General features: G+C 37.2%; 2 protein-coding genes across 2 annotated transcripts in view; both read left to right on the top strand.

Moving 5' to 3' along the window:
* LOC111503605 (cytoplasmic aconitate hydratase) overlaps positions 1-1,527 on the top strand; it is a 78,742-nt gene extending 77,215 nt beyond the window's left edge. Inside the window, exon 15 of the mRNA XM_023157955.2 lies at positions 1,142-1,527. Within this exon, the coding sequence (XP_023013723.2) occupies positions 1,142-1,441 (300 nt within the window). The 3' untranslated portion in view covers positions 1,442-1,527. The remainder of the gene's footprint in view (positions 1-1,141) is intronic.
* Positions 1,528-8,581: 7,054 nt separating this feature from the next.
* On the top strand, positions 8,582-20,434 carry LOC111503604 (uncharacterized). Its single transcript, XM_023157954.2, has 2 exons — positions 8,582-8,767; positions 18,280-20,434. The coding sequence occupies exons 1-2, from the start codon at positions 8,750-8,752 to the stop codon at positions 20,278-20,280; spliced, it is 2,019 nt and encodes a 672-aa protein (XP_023013722.2). The 5' UTR covers positions 8,582-8,749; the 3' UTR covers positions 20,281-20,434.
* The last annotated feature ends 6,475 nt before the right edge of the window (positions 20,435-26,909 follow it).

Genomic DNA, 26,909 nt, shown 5'->3' on the forward strand with positions numbered 1-26,909 from the left:
CTTTTGGTGGCTGATGATCTCTTTCAAGACAGTGAAATACTCGCAGTACAATTTGTTTTTCTCTTACTGACCGAGACTCCGACCGTTTTACCTTTTTCGACGTGGAAGGCCCGACCACGTCTCCCATTTTTTGAGTAGTTTGAGAACGGTGTAGAAATATAATTATGTAACGCTTAACCACTTATTAGCACTATTATTTTCACCAATTGTTATCACAACACGTCGATTTCTGACTAACTTAACTGTAAAACGTACAATTCACGCTGTATAATTCACAAACCAATGATACGCTCATGGCTGCAAGTACATTAGTGAGGACTGCAACGATGAGATGGAAGTTACGGCAAAGTGACAAAGACAGAAATATCGTTGCGTACAGCGTTGCCACTAGTTGTAATAAATATCTAACACTATACAGAAAATAATGAATTTTAACTGATCAGTAATCAGGAAATGTATAAGTATTACTCATTACAAGCTCATTACTGATTTTTGTCATAAATACTACTAGTATTGTGTATTATCTATAATTTGCCACAACCTACAACTCTACTGCTTACTATATTTTGATTCTGCTATAAACTGGTAACGTAAAAGTTAGATATGACAACGCGCTTTACTCTCAATCATTATTGGTTTTACTATAGAATTAGTTATTAAGACACGCCCGAGGAAGCCATTGTATGGCGAAACACGTGTTGCGTTTTTGTAAAACTATCTAGTGAAAATCACACAATAAAGTGTTTTTAGAATACGTTAGTTATGGATTTTCATCAAATATCGGCCGATTCCATCATATATGCATTGTCAAATGTTCCTTCAATATCGAGAAATACAGCAACCGCATTCTCTTTGTTGTGGAGGGATTGGGAAATGTTCTCTACAAGGCTGTTTAATGCTAAATCTGTCGATTTGCCGGTTTGATATGCATACTGGTGGTTATTCAGGGTAGCTGCATATAATGCCACCTTCTTGGTGTGTGTGTGTCCAATATCCTCTCAAGTCCTTTCAACAGGAAGGATGCAAGGCTGATCGATCGTTTAGGGTGTGGATCTTCACTACTCCGGCCTATATTCTCAAGTCGCCTTTTTTTCAATTCACTTTTTCAATAATATCATACTTATTTAATTTTTGTTTCTAGGGCGTTAAAGCTGTTATTGCTGAATCATTCGAACGAATTCATCGTTCCAACCTCGTTGGAATGGGTATTATCCCTCTCCAATTTCTTCCTGGCCAAGGAGCCGAAACAATTGGGTTAACGGGAAAAGAATTGTTCACTGTCAACTTACCATTTGATATTGAGTACGGACAACACATCAAAGTGAACACCGACTCTGGAAAGGAGTTTGAGGTGATTTTGAGGTTTGATTCGGAAGAAGATTTATTGTTTTATAGGCATGGTGGCATTTTGAATTATATGATCAGAAAAATGCTGAATTGAGGAAGATAAATTTTATTGTATTTGTTGTTTTATATCTATAATTTTATTGGTTGGTGATAGATCTATAAAGTTTACCAAAAACATAACTTGTTTGATTTAAATAGACACCTTAAACAGTATTGAAGAGAGGTTTTTTTATTTCACGTGAAAATAGTCAACAGAAACAAGATTTTACATGTTTGACCTTGAATGACAGTTACATAATTTTATGCTGAAGTATCCCAAACTTGATTTGCAAAAAAACCTTCACATCTTCTATTAACCAGCAGGAAAAACTTGAAGATTTTTTTATCACGCTTTTATTAGCTTCACCTGTGTGTATGTTTGTTTGTTACTCTCAAGGTCGGGACAAAATTACCGACGTTATTGCTTGATCTATTCGCGAGCAGATGGCGCTGTTCCTAACCTCCTTGATATATCCAGATTATTGCTTGATCTATTTGCGGGCAGATGGCGCTGTATGTAACCTCATTGATATACCGACATTATTGCTTGATCTATTCGCGGGCAGATGGCGCTGTTCCTAACCTCCTTGATATTTCCACATTATTGCTTGATCTATTTGCGGGCAGATGGCGTTGTATGTAACCTCATTCATATACCAACATTATTGCTTGATCTATTCGCGGGCAGATGGCGCTGTACGTAACATCATTGATATAATTCGAACTCACTTTACATGCATTTCTTCATTTGAAAAAAGTATTTTAACACGCTTTCATCAGCTTCACCTGTATGTATGTTTGTGTGTTTGTTTGCTTGTAACTCTCAAGCTCGGGATCTGTATTTGATAGAATTATCGACATTATTGATTGATCTATTCGCGGGCAGATGACGCTGTATATAATTCGAACTCACTTTACATGTATTTCTTCATTTGAAAAAAGTATTTTAACACGCTTTCATCAGCTTCACCTGTATGTATGTTTGTGTGTTTGTTTGCTTGTAACTCTCAAGCTCGGGATCTGTATTTGATAGAATTATCGACATTATTGATTGATCTATTCGCGGGCAGATGACGCTGTATATAATTCGAACTCACTTTACATGTATTTCTTCATTTGAAAAAAGTATTTTAACACGCTTTCATCAGCTTCACCTGTATGTATGTTTGTGTGTTTGTTTGCTTGTAACTCTCAAGCTCGGGATCTGTATTTGATAGAATTATCGACATTATTGATTGATCTATTCGCGGGCAGATGACGCTGTATATAATTCGAACTCACTTTACATGTATTTCTTCATTTGAAAAAAGTATTTTAACACGCTTTCATCAGCTTCACCTGTATGTATGTTTGTGTGTTTGTTTGCTTGTAACTCTCAAGCTCGGGATCTGTATTTGATAGAATTATCGACATTATTGATTGATCTATTCGCGGGCAGATGACGCTGTATATAATTCGAACTCACTTTACATGTATTTCTTTGTTTGAAAAAGTATTGTTTTATTAACATGCGCGCCTGCTGAGTTTCTGGCTCTCTCTCCGGAATCGGAAAATATTGATGGTCATTTTTCTAAACAATATACTGGTGATTGATCCCAAAGTTTAGATAAAATAAATATAGACTAGAAAATACGCTTTTATAGCATATGACAGTAAAAAATAAATATAGTTTAAAAAAACTAAAAAACACGCTTTTAGAGAACATCGAACTAAAAAAGTTAAAAATATATATTTTTTTTAAATAAGCTTAAAACAATAACGAACGAAAAATACTAGTATTATTGTGAAAAAGTGTGGGCTCTTTTTCCATATTTTTTGTATATCAAGCTCCCCTCGCTTTTTTCACAATAAAACTAATATTTTTCGTTCGTTATTGTTTTAAGCTTATTAAAAAAAATAAACTTTTCAGTTCGATGTTCTTTAAAAGCGTGTTTTTTAGTTTTTTTAAACTATATTTATTACTTGAAATTGCTTCACTAAAAAACAAAAAGCTTGAATTTCATTAGTTTGGATTTCCATTGTCTAATATTATATAAATATATTTGAAATCCCTAAAAGAACCAATACAGATCAAAAATTAAAAAGAATAGCAGAAAATAAAAATTATATTAAGCAAAAAAAAACCCTGAAATGAAATCCCAGTAAAATAAAATACAAGTGCAAACAAAAATAGAACAAATAAACAAAAAATTAAAACAAAAAAAAGAGAGATTCCAAGCCAAGTTACTTCCCGACGTTTCGATTGTTAGTATCCACAATCGTCTTCGGGTGATGACTGGACTAATTCCTCCAAGAGATGACTATTTATAGGACGTTCGAGTACTTTCACTTATCCCCGCTTTCCATTTTTCGCTTCACTGGTTCCGTGGGAGATGACCGTTTTGGCGGGAGTTGGCCATTTTTCGCTTGATGATGGGTTTCCATATGTTGCGTATTTCTATGCTGGCTTGGCTGAATACGTTGTTGGACAACATGTATGCGGCTTCTTTGAATTTTCTCCTAAACCAATGTTCCTCTCTGTGCAAGATCTCAGCTTGGGACCACTCGATGTTGTGTTGATGGATCCAAACATGCTCTGCTATTCTTTATTTGCTGGTTTTCCCTAGCTGTGTGTGTTTCTTGTGCTCGGCAATGCGAACTTTCAATGGCCTCTTAGTTTCACCAATATAGGATTTTCCACACTCACAGGGTATCCGGTACATGCAATTCTTGGAATCGCAGTCCGCGTTTGGTGGCTTGGTTTTCGTGAGGCTGCTACGGATACGTGTTTCCGGATGTAAAGCAAGTTCTGATGTACTTGGACCCAACTCTACTTATGCTTTCCGATAATCCTCCGATGTAGGGTTGTGACGGCTTCTCTTCCTTGTGAGACTCTTGCTGTCTTTTACCCAAAGTCTGTTCCAGCATCGCTTTGGAGTAGCCATTCCATTGAAGATAATTTTTGATGATGTCTAAATTCCTTCTCGATATCTTCCTTCGTATTACAGAACAAAATGCTTGATGATCCGCATTCATTGGGGACACAAAGACAAACTAATTTTTTCATTGTTTCACATATAATTTCAAAACAGTTTTTGGCAATTATTGACTGTTCACAAATTCGTCAACTTCAGCTCTTTCAGAGTTTCGGTTTTGATCTCCTCAATCGTCGCAAAACGCCGTCCTTTCATGAGTCTCCAATCTTGGAAACAGGAGAAAATCTCTGGGGGCCTAATCTGAAATGGAAGGAGGAAAATATTCAATAAAATAAACTTTAGGTTAGTTTATTTTTCTATACAGAGGTAAACGAAACTCGGGATAACTTTTCTCTCAGTTTATTTCAAATGGAACATCCTGTACATAGGGTCATCCCAGAATAGTTTAAAAATCTGTTCAAAATTGGTTTTTCAATAACCAGATGTTGCCCCTCCTACAAACGACAACTCTCAGAAGGCAAAACTTGGGCGAGCTAGGGATTAACAAGGTTTTCCCTTTTAAGTGTAATTCCTGACACTCCCTACCAATCCCAGAGACAAATGAATAGACTTTGAACATTCACCAAAATACAATTCCATGTTTTTAAAGCTGACTAAAGACATGTCAGATTCATAGATGTCTGCGATGCGGTGCCTATACTGTTGGAGTTACATGAAAAAAATGTACTGTAAGATTATTCATCTTGAATAGTTCTAAATAAATGTCAGCAATAGCATATATCTACCTTTTATGTGGAAGTCACTATATGCAAAATGTTAAGCCATAAATACAATTAAATTGGACACTTTTTTTACAATGCACATATTAGAATATCTGTCAGCTTCTTATAAAAATTGTTTCAAGTATTTCATATAGTCAAACTTTGTTTTTTGGGAAAGAAAGTTTTTGGCTTTCTACTACTCCATCTTGATACAAAAACATGTGGGAATCTTCCAAAGAAAGGAAGGAAGTAATCAATTTGAAAATAAATAACTCTATACATGGATGTGTAAATCATGCAAAGAAGCAACTTTCAGACACAAACTGGAAGAAAGCCCTCCTGAAACAGCTACTTTCATATAAACATTGAATTACACGAAAGAAAAAAATTCTTTCGAAACAAATACTTCTACACGAGCACTGAATTATACAGAAGATACTTTTCTCTACTCAGTTTGTATTCCAAAAACGTTCTTTCCCAAAAAATTAATCACTCCTAAAAATATAACCCCTTCATTTCAAATAAACGTTGTCTTTTACACTAAGTAATTTGGACAAATCGTTTGAAAGTTATCACGATAAGATTAAGTTGACGCAACGCAGTAAGCCATTACGGGTCGCGTCTACTGTAAGACGACGAGGGACGATGCGCGGGAATAGAGGGGAGGTCTAAGTCGAGAACGCGGGTAGACGCGTGACGCCAGACGTTGACGTATTTATTTATAGGTAATATAGTTCGGTTCTCGAAGCTTTTCATTACTTAATGCAGTTGGCATATCTTTTAGTTACTGTACTTTAAAAGTAAAAATATAAATTACTAGCTGTTGCCCGCTCTTATATTAACCTACAGCCAAAGCAACTGAACCTAGAATCCTGAAATATGCAGGTAGGTTCTTTGTATAGTGTAAATAAGCATCAAGAAAGGGAATCAGGAATTTGCAGCCCAAAGGGTAAAAAATAGGGGCTCATAGATTGTATTGAATTTCGTCAGTTTTGAAATTGGAAATCTGAAGTTTTGGGTTAATGAGAAAATATTGTACCTCACTGTTTGTTTAAAATGGTCTGTTACGGACCAAATTCTACGCGAACGAAGCCGCGGGCAACAACTAGTTTAAAATAAAGTGATAATCGTCTTACTAGCGAATTGTTATTACTCCTCGCAGGAATATTCAAGTAACGAACAATATTACATTTTTATTACATTTTGTTGCTGGAATTCATTACAATTCATAAAATAACTATTTCAATAAGTCAAAAAATACTTGGCGCTATTGAAAATTATGAAATTAAGGTAAATTATCGTTATTTTATTGCCGGTCTACATTATCGCGTAATACAATCGTATACAATTATTTTCTATAGGAAAACAACATAAAAATAATACTACAAATAAGAATTATAGATACAAGTTTATAGCTATCATACATCCGCCACACTGATCTAGAGCCACCTAGCGGTTGGTAGAGGAATCTATGTGTTTCTTTTGATAAACAATTGTTCGAATTTATATGTAATTGTTCGAGTTTATATGCTGTATCTTGTAAAACTTCAGTGATGAATAAACATATCATCTATCTATCTATCTATTCCAGTTACAGTTTATCAGTTCAACTTCTTATTTACGTTTGATGTTCAAACTGAGGCTGCTTAAGTGGATATAAGAAACTGGTCCAAAAAGGTAGGTTGAGTAATTTCTCAATTTTTGTAGAAAAGAACATTTTGAATTGAAACTTTGCTTAATTTTAAATGAATATATTATGATCTTAAAACTGAGTAGAAACTGTGATGGGATGCGATAAAAAAGAAGAAATTGCTGACAAATCCCTGGGTACCATCATCAAATTATGATTTTTTTTCTCATGCCAGCCATTTGCAAAGAAAATTTGAACGCCGCTGGTTAGATCAATATAACTTGGCTTGGAATTTTCAGGTTGATCCGTTAAATAGTTTGCCAGAAACGGCTAATTAATGCTCATCATGAAAAGCCCTGTATTGAATTGAATTCGTTTGCTATTTCTAGTTTTATGTTAAGAGTAACCCCTGCTTTATTTTTTATTGATATGATTGATCGTTTACTTCTTTTCGTATTGGTTATTTCTTGAATTATTTTCCATAACCGGGTGTTATCTGAGGAGTTTGAATTGATTCGTTTTTGATAGTATTCAAATTTTGTTTTCCTTAATATGTTTGTGAGCTATTAACGGTGGTTGGCACATTAGACGTTTCTGGTGAACCAGACAAAACGGATCACCTTTTAAAATTCAAGGCAGGGCATATTTGGACATTTTCTCCCAACTGAAATATTTTCGATAATGCGGTGTTGGCACTTCCATTAGAAAGTAGTAGCAATTTTGATTTTTCAAACGGAACACCCTGCATATAATATTATTTTTTGAATCTAAAACAATTACCCGACAACTTTTATTGATATTTTCCTATACCTATCTGTTACCGTTTTCGAAATATGAATTAATATTAATTCTCTAAAAATGCTGAAATCTTTGAGTTAAGGAATACTAACTATGGTATCGAAATTTGGTTCAGCGTAATCTTCGTTACTTCAATACAGGGTGGTAAAAAATACAGTTTTTTCGTTCGTTTGAAAAAGTGACTGAAAGTTGATTATTTCAAATGGAACACCCTGTGTATTATTACACATTCAGAAAGCTGTTAAAATTTGCTTTCTTTGGCTGGAATTTAATCAAATAAGCGAATGAATGTCATTACGACGTACTGTCGTCGATGACATGAGTAGACTGAACTCATTCGTGATATAAAGTCGTAATTCTCGTGGATTCATCTTATAATTTCATCCAGATTTGGTGCTGAAGAGGCGATAAAGCAAGTGTCTTATGCCGAAACACCGGATGTCCACCAGTGAGGATGACAGTGTTCCATCTAAGTGAAATTTTACTACTTTTATAAATAATATTGTGTAGGAATCCTATGAATGATATCTGATTCGATTTCATCATGAATGTTTGGAGAAGAACGTTTTTCGTAAAATTCAGCGTTCATATAAAAGTATTTGTTTGAAAATGTTTTTTTTTCAAAACGTTTCCCTCCCAAACAATAATCTCTTGTAAAAATATTCCCCATTCAATTCAAACTTGGAATACTGTTTTGTTTTTTGAATTCCCTCCGGACTAAATTCTATACGAGTGCGTTCGTAAAGAAACGTTAAATGAATTATATAAAATTTTTAGAGACAAGTAGATTCTCTATTTTGAGATACTGTTTTTCAAAATGATATACGGAATGCCTTGCCGAGCTGATTTTGTGTTGATTTTCAGAAGTTATGTGAAGTAGAGGCATCAAAAATCATTGTTTAATTATATATCATCAAATTACAAATATCATTTATTGCATTTCTTGAATTACAGTCATCAAGCACCTAAATTTCATTACATAAATATATCTCTTGAGCCAAACAAAGTAATTATCTTATTATTTTTTATAACAATGAACATAACATCCCATGGAAACAAACGATGCATTCATTGTGTCACTTTCACTAGATGTGCACTACTTTTTCATCTTGGTGTGTTTTTAATTTCTGACAGACGTCCGTTTCAAGGATGTTCCTCCCACGATGTTTTCATTGTTAGTTTACTTGGTTGGTGTTTTTCACCAAGTTATATAGTCGTTTCAAGACATATACGGGATTTAGTATTTATCAGTGGTGACTATGGCAGAAGTCGGACAGGTATGTTTATTGATTTGTTTTTTGAATGAGGAAAAGTGTGGGAACTACTCATTTTGCGTGCGAGTTCAGATTTGAATTTATTTCTCATGGGGTGCCATATAAATCGTTGTGATTTCAAGAATAATCAATTATTAATTACTAATTTTTCTGAATCGTGGTTTTTGGAAAACTAATTAGGGGCATTCAAGAAATATCCATCCTTCTATTACGTAGGTTCTTCCCAAGAATTTTTTTCACACTTAGTTGTTAGAATGAACTGTCTTTTCGGTGAGAACATCTATGGTTATTTCCCCGAAGTTAATATTTTGGGAAAATGAAAAAGGAAATGGAAAAAATTTGATGCACCACTTGAACTTATTTTCTCTGAGTACATATTCTGAATTGAAAATTGAAAAAGAAAATATACAGGGTGTTCCTGAATGCCATGTTAATATTAAGGGGATGATTATATGGATGATTCTGAAAAGAAAGCGCACATAAACTCATATCCCAACATGTTTCGTTTATGTTACAAACATTCAACTATTGAAATTAAAAAAAAATCTTTCCATTTCATTATACAATGCATTTCTTTAATGTCCCCCCCTTTTATTTTTTGAACGGTCAACTCAAAAAAATTGAAATTTAGGATAATGAAATCAATGCATGAATACTTTATTTTGAAGTGGAATTGACAGATGGAACTTTCAAAATGGCGACTGGGCGCCATTTGGGGAAAAAATTAAATGGAAAGGGGGGTCTTGTGTCACATCTTTTTGAAGCTCCTGACAAATGCTTCACAACCCTAGAATATAATGTCAATACCTTCAACTACTACAAAATGGCGGAACTTTCAATAATTGCCTGACTACGTTGACATTTAACTACATAATATGAGGGCTATAAGCGTGAGGTGAGTTCAGAAGATGCTCGAAATGGTTGCCTTGAACTTCTTGACATATGAACAGCCTATCCGATATTTCAAGCCGAACATTTTCGAACACAGTAACGTCAGTATGTCTACAAATATTTATTATTATCTGCCTTCCCATAAAAAAGTCCAAAGGTGTCAAATCTGGCGAGCAGGCTGGCCATTCCGACTGGACTCGACTGGCAGGCTGACCTCGACGGCCAATCCAACGACCGGCAAAAGTCGTATCCAAATAGTTTCTTACTTGTCTCGAGTAATGTGGTGGTGCTCCATCTTGTTGGAATACAATATCCATATCGAATTCATTAGGATTCGCAGTGATGAGAGGGTCAACAGTACTTTCCAGCATATTCAAATACAGTTCCCCTGTTAAATTTTGATGAATAAATAGAGGTCCTACAATATGGTTTCCCAATATTCCTGCCCAAACGTTATTTTTTTCTGGATATTGGGTATGTGTTTCGCAGAAAACGTGAGGGTTGGTGTCACTCCAATAACGGCAATTTTTTCTGTGAACATTGCCGTTTAAAAAATATACATTCGTATATTTTCCGTCATGATTTCGCAGAATTCTGTTCTTCGATCAGGGTCATTTTCAATTAATGGGTGTTTCATTTTAATTTTGTATAGATGATACCTATTCCTCTTCAAAAGTCTCCACACAGTAGAAGAAGACACCTCACAAACATTCGCGACGGAATAAGTAGACTGTTCAGGATTTACTGGGGGCTTTTTTGTTATGTACACTACCGGTAGTTGTGAATTTGGGTACAAGTTCCCTCAAATATTTTCTACAGATAGGACGATTCGGAAAACGTTCATTGATCGGTCTCTTGAAAGTTAAGCGTCGCAGCATAAATAGAAATCGCTTCAATTTTTTTCTTTCAATGGACGAGAATTGACCATTTTAGAGATTGTTGACGTGGTACCTTTCTACTAGTAAAACCGAAAACTAAATGAAAATATTCAGTTCATTGTCGTACTGACATTTGTTGACATTTTTATAAACAAAAAATAACTTAACAAACCTTATCGTTGTTGGAATTGCCATAAGGCAGATAAAAAGTAATATTTCTAGAAATATCGATATTAATGTGTTGTCTTCAGGAAATTATTAAATGTTCCGCCATTTTGTAGTTGGTGAAGATATTGACTTCATATTCTAGGGTTGTGACGTATTCGTCGGCAGCTTCAAAATGAGGTGTCACAAGACCCCCTTCCATTAAGTTTTTTTCCCAAATGGCGCCCAGTCGCCATCTTGAAAGTTTCATCTGTCAGTTTAACTTCAAAATAAAGTATTCATGCATTAATTCCATTATCCCAAATTTCAATTTTTTGAGTTGACCTGTTGAAGAAATAAAAAGGTGGGGACATTAAAGAACTGCACTGTATGTATATTGATTGAGGCTGCAGGATGAGATTATTTTGGAGTCTACAGAGTGGCTAAAAAAGTGTGACATATTGAAGTTGTGTTTCTTCAATGAAACACCCTGTATTTCATTACACTTGTACAATCAGAAAAAAGTAATACGATTTCATACACGGAACTATGTACCTAACTATAACCCTTCTCGAGTTATTGTTTTTTTAGTTAAGATGCTGGTTACAATTGGAAACTAAACAACATCGAAATGTATAGAAATCAACCCTTCGAATTCTGACCAAGCATAAAAGAGGTTTCGGGCTATTGATTTCAATAAAACCCGTTTCTCAATATTCTACCGAATTTTCAAAAATCATTGTCACTTTTTTATAATTTCGAATAAAGATAAATTTGTTATTTCAAATAGAACACCCTGTATGCTACTATTACTCTAGTTCACAAGTGCCTTTCAGGTCAAACTAACCTCCTTCCGGTGCCGGCCGTGTGTCCACAGGGCTAACCACCTGATGGACCCAACACTTGGTTCCTAGTAATCGAGGACGGGGCCTCCACTATCGACCTGCTCGGAGGGGTCATAGGCAAGTTGGCGGGGCTCATAACGATGATTTGCCTACCGATGACAACCCTGACAATGAAAACGGACGCTTTCAATGGACGCATGAGCTAGGAGATGGCCTTATGCTTTGCTACGAGAGTAGTGAGCCCGCACGAAGGGGGTAAATGGCGAGATTGCATGCTCTATGGTGTGAAACACATCCGGAGTATGCCGCCTTTTCCGCCCAAAATCTTAGGGATTACGTATCCTATCTTCGGCGCAGGGCTATATAGCTCCTTCCCAGCCTGCTAACGAAGTGGAGTCAATCAGAACACGCAGAGCGCTCCACATAATTACGCCCCTGAAGCCACAAGAACTGGCTTGTTTGGATGCGGAGGTTCATAGTGTTCTAACAGAAGAGGCTGACATCTGGCAAATCAACACCACCGTGTATAGCATCGTCCAATGGCTTTCCGAATCGGAAGGACGAAATCTCGGAAGATTGAACGGCGTGTACACAAGTGATGGATTACAGGGCGGCCAACAGGCCTTTCACGCCCGCAGTGCGGCGAATAGCCGCCAAACTACGACGTATCCATCACACTTTGAGTCAAGGCGTGCTGCTGACCACCAAACAGCACTGCCTTGATATGATACGAATGCTAGTGGCTGCTAAGAAGTCATTAGTGAGGCGAGCGAGAAGTATCTCGGAAAACCTTAGGTTCCGCGAGAATCCTTCTCGATTATTCCAAGAGCCTCCACATGTTGTGGATAAAGCGCCGACTACCTGATCAGGTGGAATCCTTCTGGAAGGATATCTAGGAACACCCGCAGCCACTCAACTTAGACACTCCAGCCCTAGCGCAGTTCGAAGCTTTCAAGTTCCAACAGCCTGGGTTCGATGAACTGCGCAACTCGATAACCCCGGTTGACGTTCGAAGAGCCCTTGTGGGTTCCAAGAACTTTGCTGCTCCAGGCCCAGGTTGGCTAAATACTCATTTGTGGAAAAAACTAACAAGCACCCACCACCCTCTGGCCAGAGTTTTCAAGTCATGGCTGGACGGAGAGCAGCCGATTCCGGAATGGTTTGTCGAGGGGCGGACCGTTCTCATCCCCAAAAGCGGAGATTTGTCGATTCCTAAGAATTGCAGACCGATAACATGCTTGAATTCGTGTTCTAAGTTGTTTACTAGCATCTTATACAAACGAATACTCACCGCAGTTGACTGAGTGTTCGAACGGATATATGAGCAGTGAGGGTCGAAGAGAGGAGTCGCTGGATATAAAGAGAACCTGCTCATCGATAGATGTGTAACGCAGGACTCAATACAATATAAGCGTAATCTCACTATGACCTGGATTGATTATCGTAAGGCATTTGATACAATATCGCATGAGCTCATCTTGCATTTGCTCAGACGCTTTGCGGTACCCGACAAAATAGTGAGATGCGTTGAACAACTGATACCACTCTGGCGAACTCACTTCACCATAAGCCAAAGTTCAAATAGGGTGGGTAACTTTCAGAAGGGTTGTATTTCAGGGCGATTTCCTCAGTCCCCTTCTCTTCTGCATCTCACTATTGCCATTATCCGTTGCGCTCAGAAATACTCGAGGGTATAACTGTGGCACCCCTGGAAAGCGGAGGCACAAGGTCACCCATTTGTTTTATATGGATGATCTTAAACTTTATGCCTCTGGAGAGAAGGGCCACCATCAGTCCTTGAGGGTGGTGGAAGAGTACACGCGCTATCGGTATGAAATGCGGGATAGACAAATGTGCAATGATCCATCTCAAAAGAGGACGATGCGGGGACTACGGAGAAGATGTGCAGCTCGTAAATGGAAGCATCTTAGATCATTTGAATGCCGAAGAGATCTATACTTACCTCGGGGTGGAACAACAACACTCACAAGAGGTAACAGCAATGAAGAATTCTCTCCGCGGCAAGTATCAGCACAAACTTCGACTGATCTGGTCATCGGAACTGTCGGGGAATAACAAAGTTGCTGTAACAAATATGCTTGCCGTTTCAACCTATCTCTACTCGTTTGAAGTAGTGAAGGAGGAGCTGTATCAACTTAACGTAAAGACCCGAAAAATGATGCATCTTTATAGGAGTTTGCATCCTAAATCGTCCGTTCCACTGTTGTACTTCCCCGACAACAGAGAGGCCGCGAACTTTTGAGTTTGGAGTGTCTTCATGACAGAATGGTACTGGGTACAGCCTGTGAACTCGTCAGGAGTTCTGATCCCCTTCTCTGCATGGTCCGTAACCATGAGAGAGCAGGAGCATTTCTCTTTAGGGCAGCTGCCCGAGCAGCTGATGATCTCGGTTTAGTTTTCGGTCACTGAACGAAAGGTGATCACAACTCTGTCACCGAGTTAGAACCCGTTCAGCAAAAAGCTCATATAAAAGCCGCAGAGATCACCTCACTTCTGCGGAAATACAAGGCTAAGCCAGTGCATGGGGTGTTCTTTAATAAGATTGGAGACCTTGGATTATCAAAGCGCCTGACTTTCGCTTCCCTCAGGTCGAGTGGGCTGAGGTTGGAAACTGAGGGGTTTATCATGGTGTCTTCAACACCTTAGTCTACCGCAGTCACGTGATAGGTATAGAGGTTCCTGACGTTAAGTGCAGGGCTCGCCGCTAGGCGCCCGAGACCCTAATGCACTTGCTATCAGTATGTCCAGCATATGCGGTCTCAGCCTATATTCAACGACATAATGCGGTACTCTTACGTTATAGACGAGACACCTGCGTTGCCCTACGCTCCGGAGGATATTAAATTCGTTGTGGAGAACGAGAAGTGCTGAATTTATAGGAACTATTCGTTCCTCTCCCTCAGGCTCATACAAACTAATAAGCCTGATGTAGTCCTTCTCGACCACCAGAGCAAGACGATATTTGTTGTGGAGTTTTCAGCTTCTGGCGAGACGAATATTGTCCAAGAAGAAGAGGAAAACGGATAAAATATCGAGATTTTCTTTTCGAACTCCGCAGACTCTATTTAGACCACTCTGTCAAGATGGTTGTTCTGATTATTGGAGTCCTTGGTGGAATGATGTCCTCTACACTCTCGAATTTTAAAATCATACCGGCTTGCCGCACTAAGGCAGCTAAAATTTGGTAACAATTGCGGTGTTGTGAGGCGAAGCCTCGTCTGGTTGAAAATATATTTTTCTGAGCTCCGTTAGTGGCAATTCATCAACAAAGGGTTCAATATTTTGCCTTAAAATTTCTAAATACCTCTGAGATCAATAACTATTGATATCCTATTTGAAAAATTAGGTTTTTCACACCATTGAATTCCACGTAAAAAATTGTTTCGTAAATATTCTCATAGAAACAAGAAATTTTTGACAGGAAAAAATTCACAGCAACTTTTCGAAAATGCACATTTTTGACAGTCATACTGTAACTCAGAAACGATGATAGATATCGATATGCCGTTTCCACTATAAAGTTTGTCATAAAATTTGACCCTCAGACACATGCATCAGTTTTCATCTATTTAGTTTGAAAACAGAAGTTTCCTTTCAAAAGTGTCCAGTTTAGCCCACTCTGTACCTTTTTTCAGCGAACACAACATATTTTATTGTATTCTCTGTGTCACTTCATCAGAAAAAATTCAGATCTGTAAAGAAATATCCAATTAACAGTTATACCGTTATTCAATTCAGGGCCTACATCACTTCCTCATTTTTTCCATAGAATCAATAACGTGTTGTAGGGAAATCGTACCTGAAAAAATGCAATATTGAGTTAGGGATTGGAGGGACTTATGATCACCTGGAACTATTTTCAAAACATGTCCTTTCTAGTGACCTATAACTTTTATACAGGGCTTTTCATGATGAGCGTTAATTAGCTGTTTCTGGCAAACTATTCAACGGATCAACCTGAAAATTAGACAGTATACATAAGTCAATATGACCTACACGCCTAACATATTTTAGACGAAGCGGCGTTGTCGCTTCTACTATAAAGTAGCGGCTTCTTTGATTTTTCAAATGGAACACCCCGTATGTAATATCATATTATGATTCATTATCACTTTGTCAACAAATTCATATACTATTTCCCTATACCTATTTATTACCGTTTAGAAGATATAAATTAATTTCGATATTTTTTTTTACCAAACATGAACTTTTATAAATGCTGATAATCTTGAACTCTCTTGCAAATTTGAAATGGAGTGGAGTGATACTATAAGGATCTTCACTCCGAGTCATATTTTCATTTGCCTCATACAGGGTCTTCAAAAAATGCAGATACTTTAATTTCAGGAAAAAATTAGTGGAACTCAATTTTTTCAAATGAAACACCCTATATATTTCAACATTTTTGAGCTCTACATCCAATTTTAGATTAACTCTGTTCAGATAATACTATTTCTATTTTGAACCGTTTTCGAATGAAACTTCTCTTCAAACAATAGTTTTATTAACGCTGAAACACGAACTGAAAATAATAAACCCATAAATTAATGAGTTAATTTAATCGTCAGTATATTTCAGAATATGTTCAAACACATCTCCACCTCTACTTAAACAAACATGTAATCTCTTCAAAAGATTGTCATGTGTAGCGCTTCTGATCAAGTCTGGACTCAAACTATTGAAAGCAGTTGTAACTCTCGATTTCATATCTTCCATTGTTGTTATTGGAGTAGAGTAAACCATATTTTTAATGAAACCCCACACGAAATAATCTAATGGATTGCCATCTGGTGTTCTAGGAGGCCAACGAAAAGGTCCATTATTACCAATCCATCTGTCTTCGAAGATTTCGGTTAAAGCTTCACTGACTGAATGAGAATTATGGGGTGGAGCACCATCCATTTGGTACCATACACGTTCTCTTCCTGGTCTATTATTTAAAATCATTTGAATTCCATTCCTCAGTAAATCTTCATATTTTGATGCATTCAAATTATCATCATAAAACTCGATATAAAAAATTGACTCATTCTTTATGGCACAAAATACATTGAATTGCCATCTTTCTTGAAAACCCCTTTGGCGGACAACATGGGGATTTTCTGGCGCCCAATAATGACTGTTGTGTCTATTGAAAACTCCATTTTTTGTGAACTTGCCCCCATCTGTCCATATGATATTGTCAAGGAAATGTTCATCCTCTTGAGTCTTGACAAGTAACCATTCAAAGAATTCCACTCTACGAGGTAAATCAGTCTCTTTCAAATGTTGACACAGTAGAACTTATAGGGATGACATTTATGCTTATTAAGAATTCGACAAATTGTCACGTAGGGTATACCTATCTCCTTTTCAGCCTCGTGCAGAGAAGCATTTGGAAATGCATGAAAGTATCCCAAAACTGTTATACCATTGTCATCATCATCCACTTTACGTCTTCTTACGAATGATTTTTGGATGGAAGGTTCCATTGAACCTACAGTTTTTAGTAGTCGATTTATCACATTATTATTCGGCTACGGAAGTTGTGGATATCTTTCATGAAATACTCGGCATGTTCTACTTGCAATTCTATTGCACTCACTATAAATTATTAATAAATTCAAGAAATCTTCATTACTGTAACCTAATCTTGACATTATTCTATTATAATTGGTAGCTATCACAATCAGTCAAAACCACCAACGAAAGTCTGACGTTAAATAATTGGTTTATTTATTTTTCCAAAGCACACTATTAAAAAATATTAATGTGTACTGTTGTGCGTTAGAGACCAATACCTCAATGTATACAAATTGTAATTTTTTCTAAGGTAGGTACATACCAATTTCGAATTGACTGATCTGAGACAGTTAAAAAACTGGATCAAAAAGAAATATTAGTAAGTATAAAAAAATGTTGAATATCCAAAATAAGTGATGAATTCAAAAAAACGAGCAACAAAACCACGTCAGTTTCCGTTTGAAACAGTTTATCTCGAAAACGGTTCAAAATAGAAATAGTATTATCTGAACAGAGCTAATCTAAAATTGGATGTAGAGCTCAAAAATGTTGAAATATATAGGGTGTTTAATTTGAAAAAATTGAGTTCCACTCATTTTTTCCTGAGATCAAAGTATCTGCATTTTTTGAAGACCCTGTATGAGGCAAATTAAAATATGACTCGGAGTGAAGATCCTCATAGTATCACTCCACTCCATTTCAAATTTGATCGTTTTAATGCAAGAGAGTTCAAGATTATCAACATTTATAAAAGTTCATGTTTGGTAAAAAAAATATCGAAATTAATTTATATCGTCTAAACGGTAATAGATAGGTATAGGGAAATAGTATATAAATTTGTTGACAAAGTGATAATGAATCATAATATGATATTATATACGGGGTGTTCCATTTGAAAAATCAAAGAAGCCGCTACTTTATAATAGAAGCGACAACGCCGCTTCGTCTGAAATATTTTAGGCGTGTAGGTCATATTGATTTATGCATTCTGTGAAATTTTCAGGTTGATCCGTTAAATAGTTTGTCAGAAACGGCTAATTAACGCTCATCATGAAAAGCCCTGTATAAGCTTTTTTCATATTGGTATATCAGTATTAACGATATATTGAAGTATTGGGACTCCCGCTGTATAATATTTCTTCTATTCTAGCTACCTGGGAGAGCTATGTTAACAATTTTATCCAAAAACAAGATCATATATGTACAATAAAAAGTTTGAATTTATTTGTTTCAGGTACATCTGTATCTCATTTTGATTTTCTTGTCTGGTGCTTTTTCTGAAAGCACATCGACACAAGAAAATGAAGATGACGTTATTCTATCAGAATCCAACAACAGGAAATTGGAAATTGTCAAAAAAATTAAAAAAATCAACGAAGACGGCTCATATACAATAGGTTATGAAGCGGATGATGGCTCTTTCAAAATCGAGAGTAGGGATGTACTTGGTCACATAAAGGGAACATATGGCTTTGTGGACGATAAAGGTCAGATAAAAAGAGTTTCTTATAGTACCAGTAATGCTAGCGAAGTTATTAGTAAACCAGAGGAACCTTCAGTAGTACAGAGAATTCCACTCAGAAAACAAATGACAAAGTTCGTCTCTTCCACCCCCTTGATACCAAGTAGCAGTAGCGTTGTTCAGAGTATACCGAGGAGAAAAACAATGAGTGAGCCTACTACTAAGAAACCAAATTATGAGAACGTAGTAAACATTTCCCAATCAACAACGGTACCAAACTATGTTTCTTCACTCTCTCAAACAGATGCATCAAACCTGAATCATCAGAAAACTAATAGAGGAGGAATCCAGGAAACTGAGAAAACAGATCAACTGTTTCATTATTATCAAGACAGACTAGTTAATTCTTACGAACCAGTGGGTAATTTACAACGAAGACAGCTTTCATCTCAAAGCGAACAAGATTATAATGCTCACGACCATATTTCAAGGTTACAACAGTCTCTCGGGCAAGATGCAACAGACGTTTATAGTAACTCCATGACTACAGGAACTCCAAGACCTTTGTTCACAACCACTAACAGACCTAAGTTCACACAAACATCTACAACATCGACTCCGTCAACTATACAACGGCCTTCAGTGTTTGATGATCCCGTGAATGATTTTGACAGTTCTTCACGTTATAGCCAAAGAGCAACAACAATTCATTCTGAAGGGAATAATTTGAATCCTCCCATTTCTCAATTGAGGGTTTCTAACGACAAAGTAGACAATCGGTATAGCCAAAGAGCAACAACAATTCATTCTGAAGGGAATAATTTGACTCCTCCCATTCCTCAATTGAGGGTTTCTAATGACAAAGTAGACAATCGAATACAACTACTGGGTATAAAGTCGGCGAATGAAAGAGGAACAGTTTTGCTTCCAGTTAGTAAATTTAATGGAAGACTGTTAACTAGAGAACAGTTGGATGAACTTTATGGTCCACCTAAATCGGGACAATATAATATACCTCCATCAACAAGAAAACCTGTTGAGGAATTTAACCAGGAAGAAGCTCCAGTGAAAATTCCACCTACACGAATATTAAGGCCAATGCCAGTGGAAGTGGATGAAAATGGTTATATTAAAGAACTTTTAAGACCAAGTCAAATAGTCTATCAGGTAGCGGCTGAGCCTGAACCCAAATATGACGAAAACAATATAGATGATATACACCCACCCGTTAGTACTAAAGATTTTCATAGGCTCCTGCAGCAACTCATCATCAGGCAGAACAGACTAGAAAAAATAAGCGAGATGACTCGACATGTCGACATATATATGCAGCCTCGACCAGTAATGCGAGCAGTAGATCCTTATTTTTTGCAGAGAGAACTTTTGAGCAGCTCAAATACTCCAACTTTCCAAGAGCAAGATCGCAATCATAGACAAAACGTGGTGGAAATTGGTTTTCAACAACTAAATACTTTTAGAAACTATCCACCCAATGAAGTGTATTCGGAACAACGTCAACAATCCTATAAACCGAATAGAAGAGTAGCTAGATTATTACCACCAAGTAGTTTTCATCATTCGGAGAAGCATGAAGAATACCTGCCCTCAGATGTAAGGGAAATGCTTTTACTGAGGATGTTGCAGCTAGCAATAAATCCCTCTCTACCATTACCGGAAAAAGATTATGACTCAGTTGCTAAATCAACAACATTCAAAAAAAATCCAGTTAGAAATGTCGAAATTTTGGGAGAAGACAATTTCGAAGAACAATAAGAAGAAGAATCCAGTAAAATGAAGATGTTGTGAACGTTTGAATGATATTTATTAATTTCATTGTAATAATTAAGTTCGATAGAATCATTTCTGAATGGAAGAAAGTTCAATATACTTCATTACTTCGTCATTTGTCTGATATTCGACTATCAAAGTTTGTTTAATTTCCTAATCCTGGTGGTTTGAACATCAAAAAGCTGATCAATAAGAATAATTTATGATTACGACAAGGTGTGACGTTTAGAATTGGTTAAAATCAATTCAATTCTGAATTATTGTGGACGTTCAAATTTCATAATAACTCTTCATCTGAAGGCTTGTTTTATGATAACCCTCCATTTGAAGTTATTGAGATTGGAACAATTTTATCTGCTCTTAATAATTCCTTCTCCCGGAACATTACTTTATAAGGCACTTTGTAGTTGACAGTTGGAGGCATAAAGTCAAAGGTAATTCCCAGATTGCTGTGACTTCCAGTGTCAACCAGCAGTCTATTGTACTCTGCATTAGATTGATTTGTGCAATTGGCGATATGCACAAGTCTATATGCAGTCCATCTAGCCTCTCTATCCAGACAAATGTGGATAGGAGGTACATCTAGAAGGATTTCCATGGCCGCTGACGATGTGGTACTGATGGCACCACTGCAAGGCCAGACACGCCTGTCTTTGTAAGTCAGAGAGCTTCGCCTGGGCCGTTTTCTGTAAATCTTTCGGCCACCAGGCAATTGCATCATAAGTAATCATTGGTTTGACAATCATCACATTTTTACCACAAATCCTTCGACATGTCCATAGGGACATGAATAATGCCATTGCCCTGTGCTGCCCTGGCTCGAAAGCCTTTCAGCTAGGCATCTTCCCTCTATCCTAACATCTCCACTGCCAGAGGACCCGTGCTCGTCCAAATCACCGAGGGTCAAAGACCCATAACTTTATTGAATAACAAACCAAATTTACATTTCTTTACAACTTTCAAAAAACAATAAATTGAACTTAACTAATTATACTTACTAAATGTTTCTCTCTAAGGTATTACATAACTGAGGTAATACATGAATTATTCAGAATTATTTCAGCCCAAAAGAAGTCTGTACTCTCTGTTTGACAATTCATTTTCAGACTGTAAGAGTTTCACAAGTCAGATAGCGTCTATTCCATTGGTTGTCTAGATTGGGAAGATTTCTTTAGCAGCATCATTGGTAGCTTGCCTCTCATCTGTCCCTCTCATCTCTCACGACACTCTCTGCCCACTCATTCGCCACACGTATCCATTCACTTCTCCTTCCATTCCTGTCTCTCATCTGCATTCCTCCCTTCTCTTGTTCCAGCCATTCTTTCCATTCGCGCCACCCAGTTCTATCGCCGTCCATACATCTTTCTATCACATGTTCTGCCGTTTCAGGCTCCCCCCATCCACATGGGCACGACACCTCCCGCGCCAAGTTAAACCTAGCCAAGTATCCCGGAAAGTTACCGTGCCCCGTGAACAGCTGGGCTGCCTTCCTCGACAGATCCAGTGACTCATACCCGACTGTTCTACAGAACCTGTATAACAGTCGCCCAGTCATACTGTTATCCCATTCTCGCTGACATTCTTCCTTAATCCATTCCTTTATCCTCTACCTCTCCTCAATCATTCTCTGTATTCTAGCCACCCTTTTATTCCTCACACGTACCACTTTCATCCTTTCCACCGCAATTGCGGAATCACTGATCACCCTTACATTCTCATTCATACCCCACATTTCTATCACCTTCTCTATCGCAATAAGTTCCGCTTCATTCACACTGCTCTGCTCGGGAATCCTCTCGTTCCCTAGAGCCCATTTATCTACATTCCTTTCGTGAGCCCACCCAATACCCATTCTTTCCTCGTCCATCCTCGCTCCGGCATCCACATATACCTCGTCCATCCCTTCGTCCTGCGTCTCCTCCAGTAAACCCCCTTACATCCAGGGAAGTATCTTATCTATAGCTTTCAATCTATCCTAGGTCTTCCTTTCCCCATTCATTCTTCACTCATGGTATCTAGCCCCAGCTAGATACCATGAGTGGGGGGCTATCCCCGTGACCACACTGAGCGCGGCTGTTGGCGCCGTCCTATATGCCCCACATGCGGCGATGAGAAAAGGCCTCTGGGCCGCGCTCAGCTGTCTCCTGACTCTACTATCATGCACTCTACTCCCCCACACTTGCACCCCATACATAGCTGCAGGTTTCGCTACCCTTTCATAACTTATTCTAACACACTCTCTCTTCATTTCAATATTCCTCCCGGTCCATCTCCTCATGTACTTAACTTTTTTCTTACCTCCTTGTGGTGGTCAATGAACAAAAGTCCAGAGTCCACCACAATTCCCAGGTATTTGACATTCATTCTGACCTCAATTTCTCTCTCATTCACTGTTATGACCGGGATTCTTTCATCCCGTCTGGTCTGTATATACATGCATTCTGTCTCCCTTTCGTTGTATCCCACCCACATATCTTCCTCCCATGCTTTGCATTCATTCCAGACCAGATTCCATTTCCTCTCAATGTCATCTGCAGAGCTACCCTCGATGATGACCAGCTGGTCATCCGCATAGGCCTGCACTTGAACCCCGATCGTACCTATGCCTTGTCTCTCTTTCATGCTTCTGATTCACTCGAACCATACTTCCATCACAATCAGCCATAGGGTTGGTCCCAGACTTGAACCTTGTGAACAGCCTCTGTTTACGTTGTCAGAGACCGCTCCACAGGTGACTGTTCTCTCCCCTATCAAACTCATACACGTCCTCCTTACGTTTTCCGGCATACCCATTCGTCTCATGCATTTCTCAATCCAACATCCGCGGATGTCCTACATCCGCCCCATGCCTGTCAGTAAGCTGATGGGTCTGGGGATAGTCTGGCTTCGTGTAAAACTTTTTCCAAGTGAGCGTTCCACGTGAGTTTTTTATCAAAGACAATGCCAAGATATTTCACCTCCGTTCCAAATGGAATGACCTTACCATTGAGGGAAAATGTCGTTAGATCGCCCAATTTTCTCCTCTTGGTGAAAGGGAATATCACACTTTGGCTGGGATTGACAGACATCTGCTCCCCCAGGCATAGGTGTAGGAAATTATTCACAAAAAAATATTATAATAAAAGAGCGATTCCAAAAATGTGTCAACATACGGGGTGTTCTATTTAGAAAATTAAAGTTGCCAGGACTTTTTGATAGAAGTCGCAACGCCGCAACGCTGAAAATATTTTAAATCGGTAGAACAGGTAACGAAATGTAAGATGTGAAATTTTCAGAAAAAGCCTGCGTTGCGTTTACTATGAACGCCTGACCTACCATAGACCGTGAGTCACGCTGTATATGACTTCAATTAACATATATTCGTGAATGGAATGCCGGGATGTTTGAAATTTTTGTTAATTCAGTTCATGTTCGAGAATTATCTGCAGAAAATCGTTTCTCAAGACACTATTCTTTGAAGAGAATATGTACTTGAGAAATATTTTCGCGTGTATTGTTCACTTCTGGGAACAGTTGCAGAAAAAACATTGAATGAATTTGTCGTGGAACAAATGTAAGTGCTCCATTTCCGAATAGTATTGCCAAATACATCAAGTTTCTCATGATATCATTGTTAGCTCATTGAATAAATTATATGAGAAACAGTATTCATTTTCCTAATTCCTATTAACTGAGCTTAAATGTCGTAAGAAAATTTGAATACTTACATCATTTTTAAAACAATGGCTCTGTATTTGACACGGCATAATTTATTTATATGTGTTTATCAGAGTTGTCGCAAATTAAAAAAAAATAGAAACACCCAATCGGAAAAGAAAGCAATATTTTGAAGAAAGGAGCGGCTATGACTTTTGGATTATGATCTTTTATTAGTTGGCAAATTTTCAAATTTAAAAAATGTGTATGAGATTCGCACTGTTTTTAAGAATGCTTTTATCTCATCAAGTATTTGTATCTTGTCACTCATAAAAAATGTTTCCAAGGCTGAAATTTGATAAAGAATGGAATTTGAACATAAAAATATTTTTTGGTTAAATGATGATTATCCTAATTGATTTTTCGGTAATTAACTAGTGGAACCACTACCTGCAAATTAATTTGTCAACAATAGATTAAAAAGCGGACGAATTAATTTGCAGGTAGTGGTTCCACTAGTTAATTACCGAAAAATCAATTAGGATAATCATCATTTAACAAACAAAGTCCACATCGGACCAAAAAACTTTAGGTATATAAACAGCTAACCCTTGTCTTTATATTCAGTACCAATTTGCTTCTCCTGAAGATGCTAACCTTGTTAGCGAAACGCGCGTCGAGTGAAAAACTATCAGTTTGGTGTTAGGGTAATTGATCTCTACAAAAAGTTTTCAACTTTTACACCCAAGGTTCCAATCTCATCGTTTAAACCGATTTTTCGTGAAATTCTTAATGTTTTTGGGTACTTTCATCAATATGGCTTTCTGGAGACCTTCTGGAACGAATGATAAAATTACTTCTGAGGAATCTCGACAAGGATCCGGAATTTGAAAATAAGGACTTACATGTTCAAGTTCAGCGAGTAATTTTAAATATTCATGAATGCTTGAAGAAGGAAGACTGTCACACTTCACAGAATACTGTTATGAATAGAATATGCGAGTTAACGAAACTATCTCGTTCGACAGTTCTTAGAGTCATTAAAATACGGGATGTCATTGACCATGCAATGAAACAAAAACAAAGGAATAAAAAATTCGCAAACGTTGATGGTGCTACAAGAGATGTGATTCGGCGAACAATTTATGGTATATACCAAAAAAATGAAGTACCAACCTTGAAAATGATTTGGTATAAATTACTCGACTATCCCGATTACAATTACAAATCTTTAGAAACTCAACGAGGTGTCTTATTGTCTTGTAGTATCAAATATAAAAAATTGAACAATCGGATGGTCATAATGGAATCGACACGCATTGTTCAACTCCGACAAGAATATTTGAGGCGAATGAAAAGCTACCGAGAATCCAGCAGACATATAATTTACCTCGACGAAACTTGGTTTGACACCCATGATGTGGTCAAATATGGCTGGGAAGACGAAACCAAGTATTGTGCTTTGAACATACCTTCAAGAGGAAAGCGGGTTATAATTTTGCAAGTGGTTTCATACCTAACGCTTTGCTTCTGTCGGTCAAAAATATAAAAGATTCGTCTGCTGATTACCACGAAGATATGATTGCGGCTTTATTCGAAACCTGGTTCAGTGAGCAGCTTCTCCCAAATATTCCTCCAAAGTCGGTTATTGCTATGGATAACGCTTCGTATCATTCTCGGTTATTGACTACAAAACCAAACAATAACACAAAAAAAGCAGATATTGTTGATTTCATGCGAAATCATGACATGGAAATACCCGAAAAGATTCCAACAAAAAAGGTATTAGGTACTGGCGGCCATAAAACAACGTACTTTCAAAAAAGAGTATATTATTGATTTGATGTGTGAAACACGTGGTCATATTCTCTTACGTTTGCCTCCATACTATTGTGTCTTTAATCTAATTGAAATGGTTTGGGCCACAATGAAAGAAAGCTTGCGGAAATGTAATCAGTCACCGACTTTGAATGCTGTAGTGCTTGACAATATAAGGCGAGTGGTGAATGAAGTAGGTAATAGTGATGTATGGAAGAACTGTGTGGCCCACGTTATGAAAGAAGAGAACAAATATTATGTGCAAAGTTCGATAAATCCTATCATTATTCAACCTGATGATGATTCCACCTCATCCGAATATAGCGAAGCAGAATTTTTATTTTTCTAGCAATTTTGTTAGCATCTATTATTTTGTACATATATGTTTGACGAGAATTCGGTGTGATTATTTGTGTTTTTATTGTATTTTAGAGTTTTCGACTCGGAAATCAACTACCTTAAATTTCGAAGTTTTTCATAATTACCCATGGTGGAAAAATCCACTTGAGATAACTTTTTCAAGGGGTGATCAATTGCTATGGTTGTAAGAATAAGTAACTGAAAATCTACCACTGAAAAATAATATGCCGACGCCTATGTCGAGGCGGGAATTCCTTCTTTGTGCTGTTCCAATTGGTATTGAAAATACTATACATCCACTTACCTAGCGAATAGGCATTATAATTTTTTACCCCTTGAAACCAGAGAAGCGCTATTCACAGATTAATTAATTCTATATTTAGATAAATCCTGTATCTGTTTTTTTTTCACTCAATTGTTTCATCACAAATATTTCCCATCTTTATTACTGATTTTATTATTGTAGGTATTGTATTTTATTGCCTTCACATTATTGTTGTAATACCTAACTTAGCTATACTTTTATTATTATTATATCCTATTTGACGACACTAAGCTGATCTATACGACTTTTCTCTTGAAAGATTTTCACATCAACTTGGCGTTGCTCACAAATTTGAACCAATTTTCAATTAGCCCCGCTGAAAAAAGTCAAGAGGATTTATGTCAGGAGGCTCGAGATTTCATTGAATAAAAACGATTTAATAAAATTTCATACTGAAATACTAATATAGACTTGAGTATAACTCGAAGGAAAAAAGATATGGTCAGTTAGTCTGCAGAAGTGAAAGGAAATTATA

The sequence above is a fragment of the Leptinotarsa decemlineata genome, unplaced genomic scaffold (assembly GCF_025532065.1).
Source record: "Leptinotarsa decemlineata unplaced genomic scaffold, Ldec_3_MD MMD2_tig00026374_RagTag_RagTag, whole genome shotgun sequence".
NCBI classification, from domain to species: domain Eukaryota; kingdom Metazoa; phylum Arthropoda; class Insecta; order Coleoptera; family Chrysomelidae; genus Leptinotarsa; species Leptinotarsa decemlineata.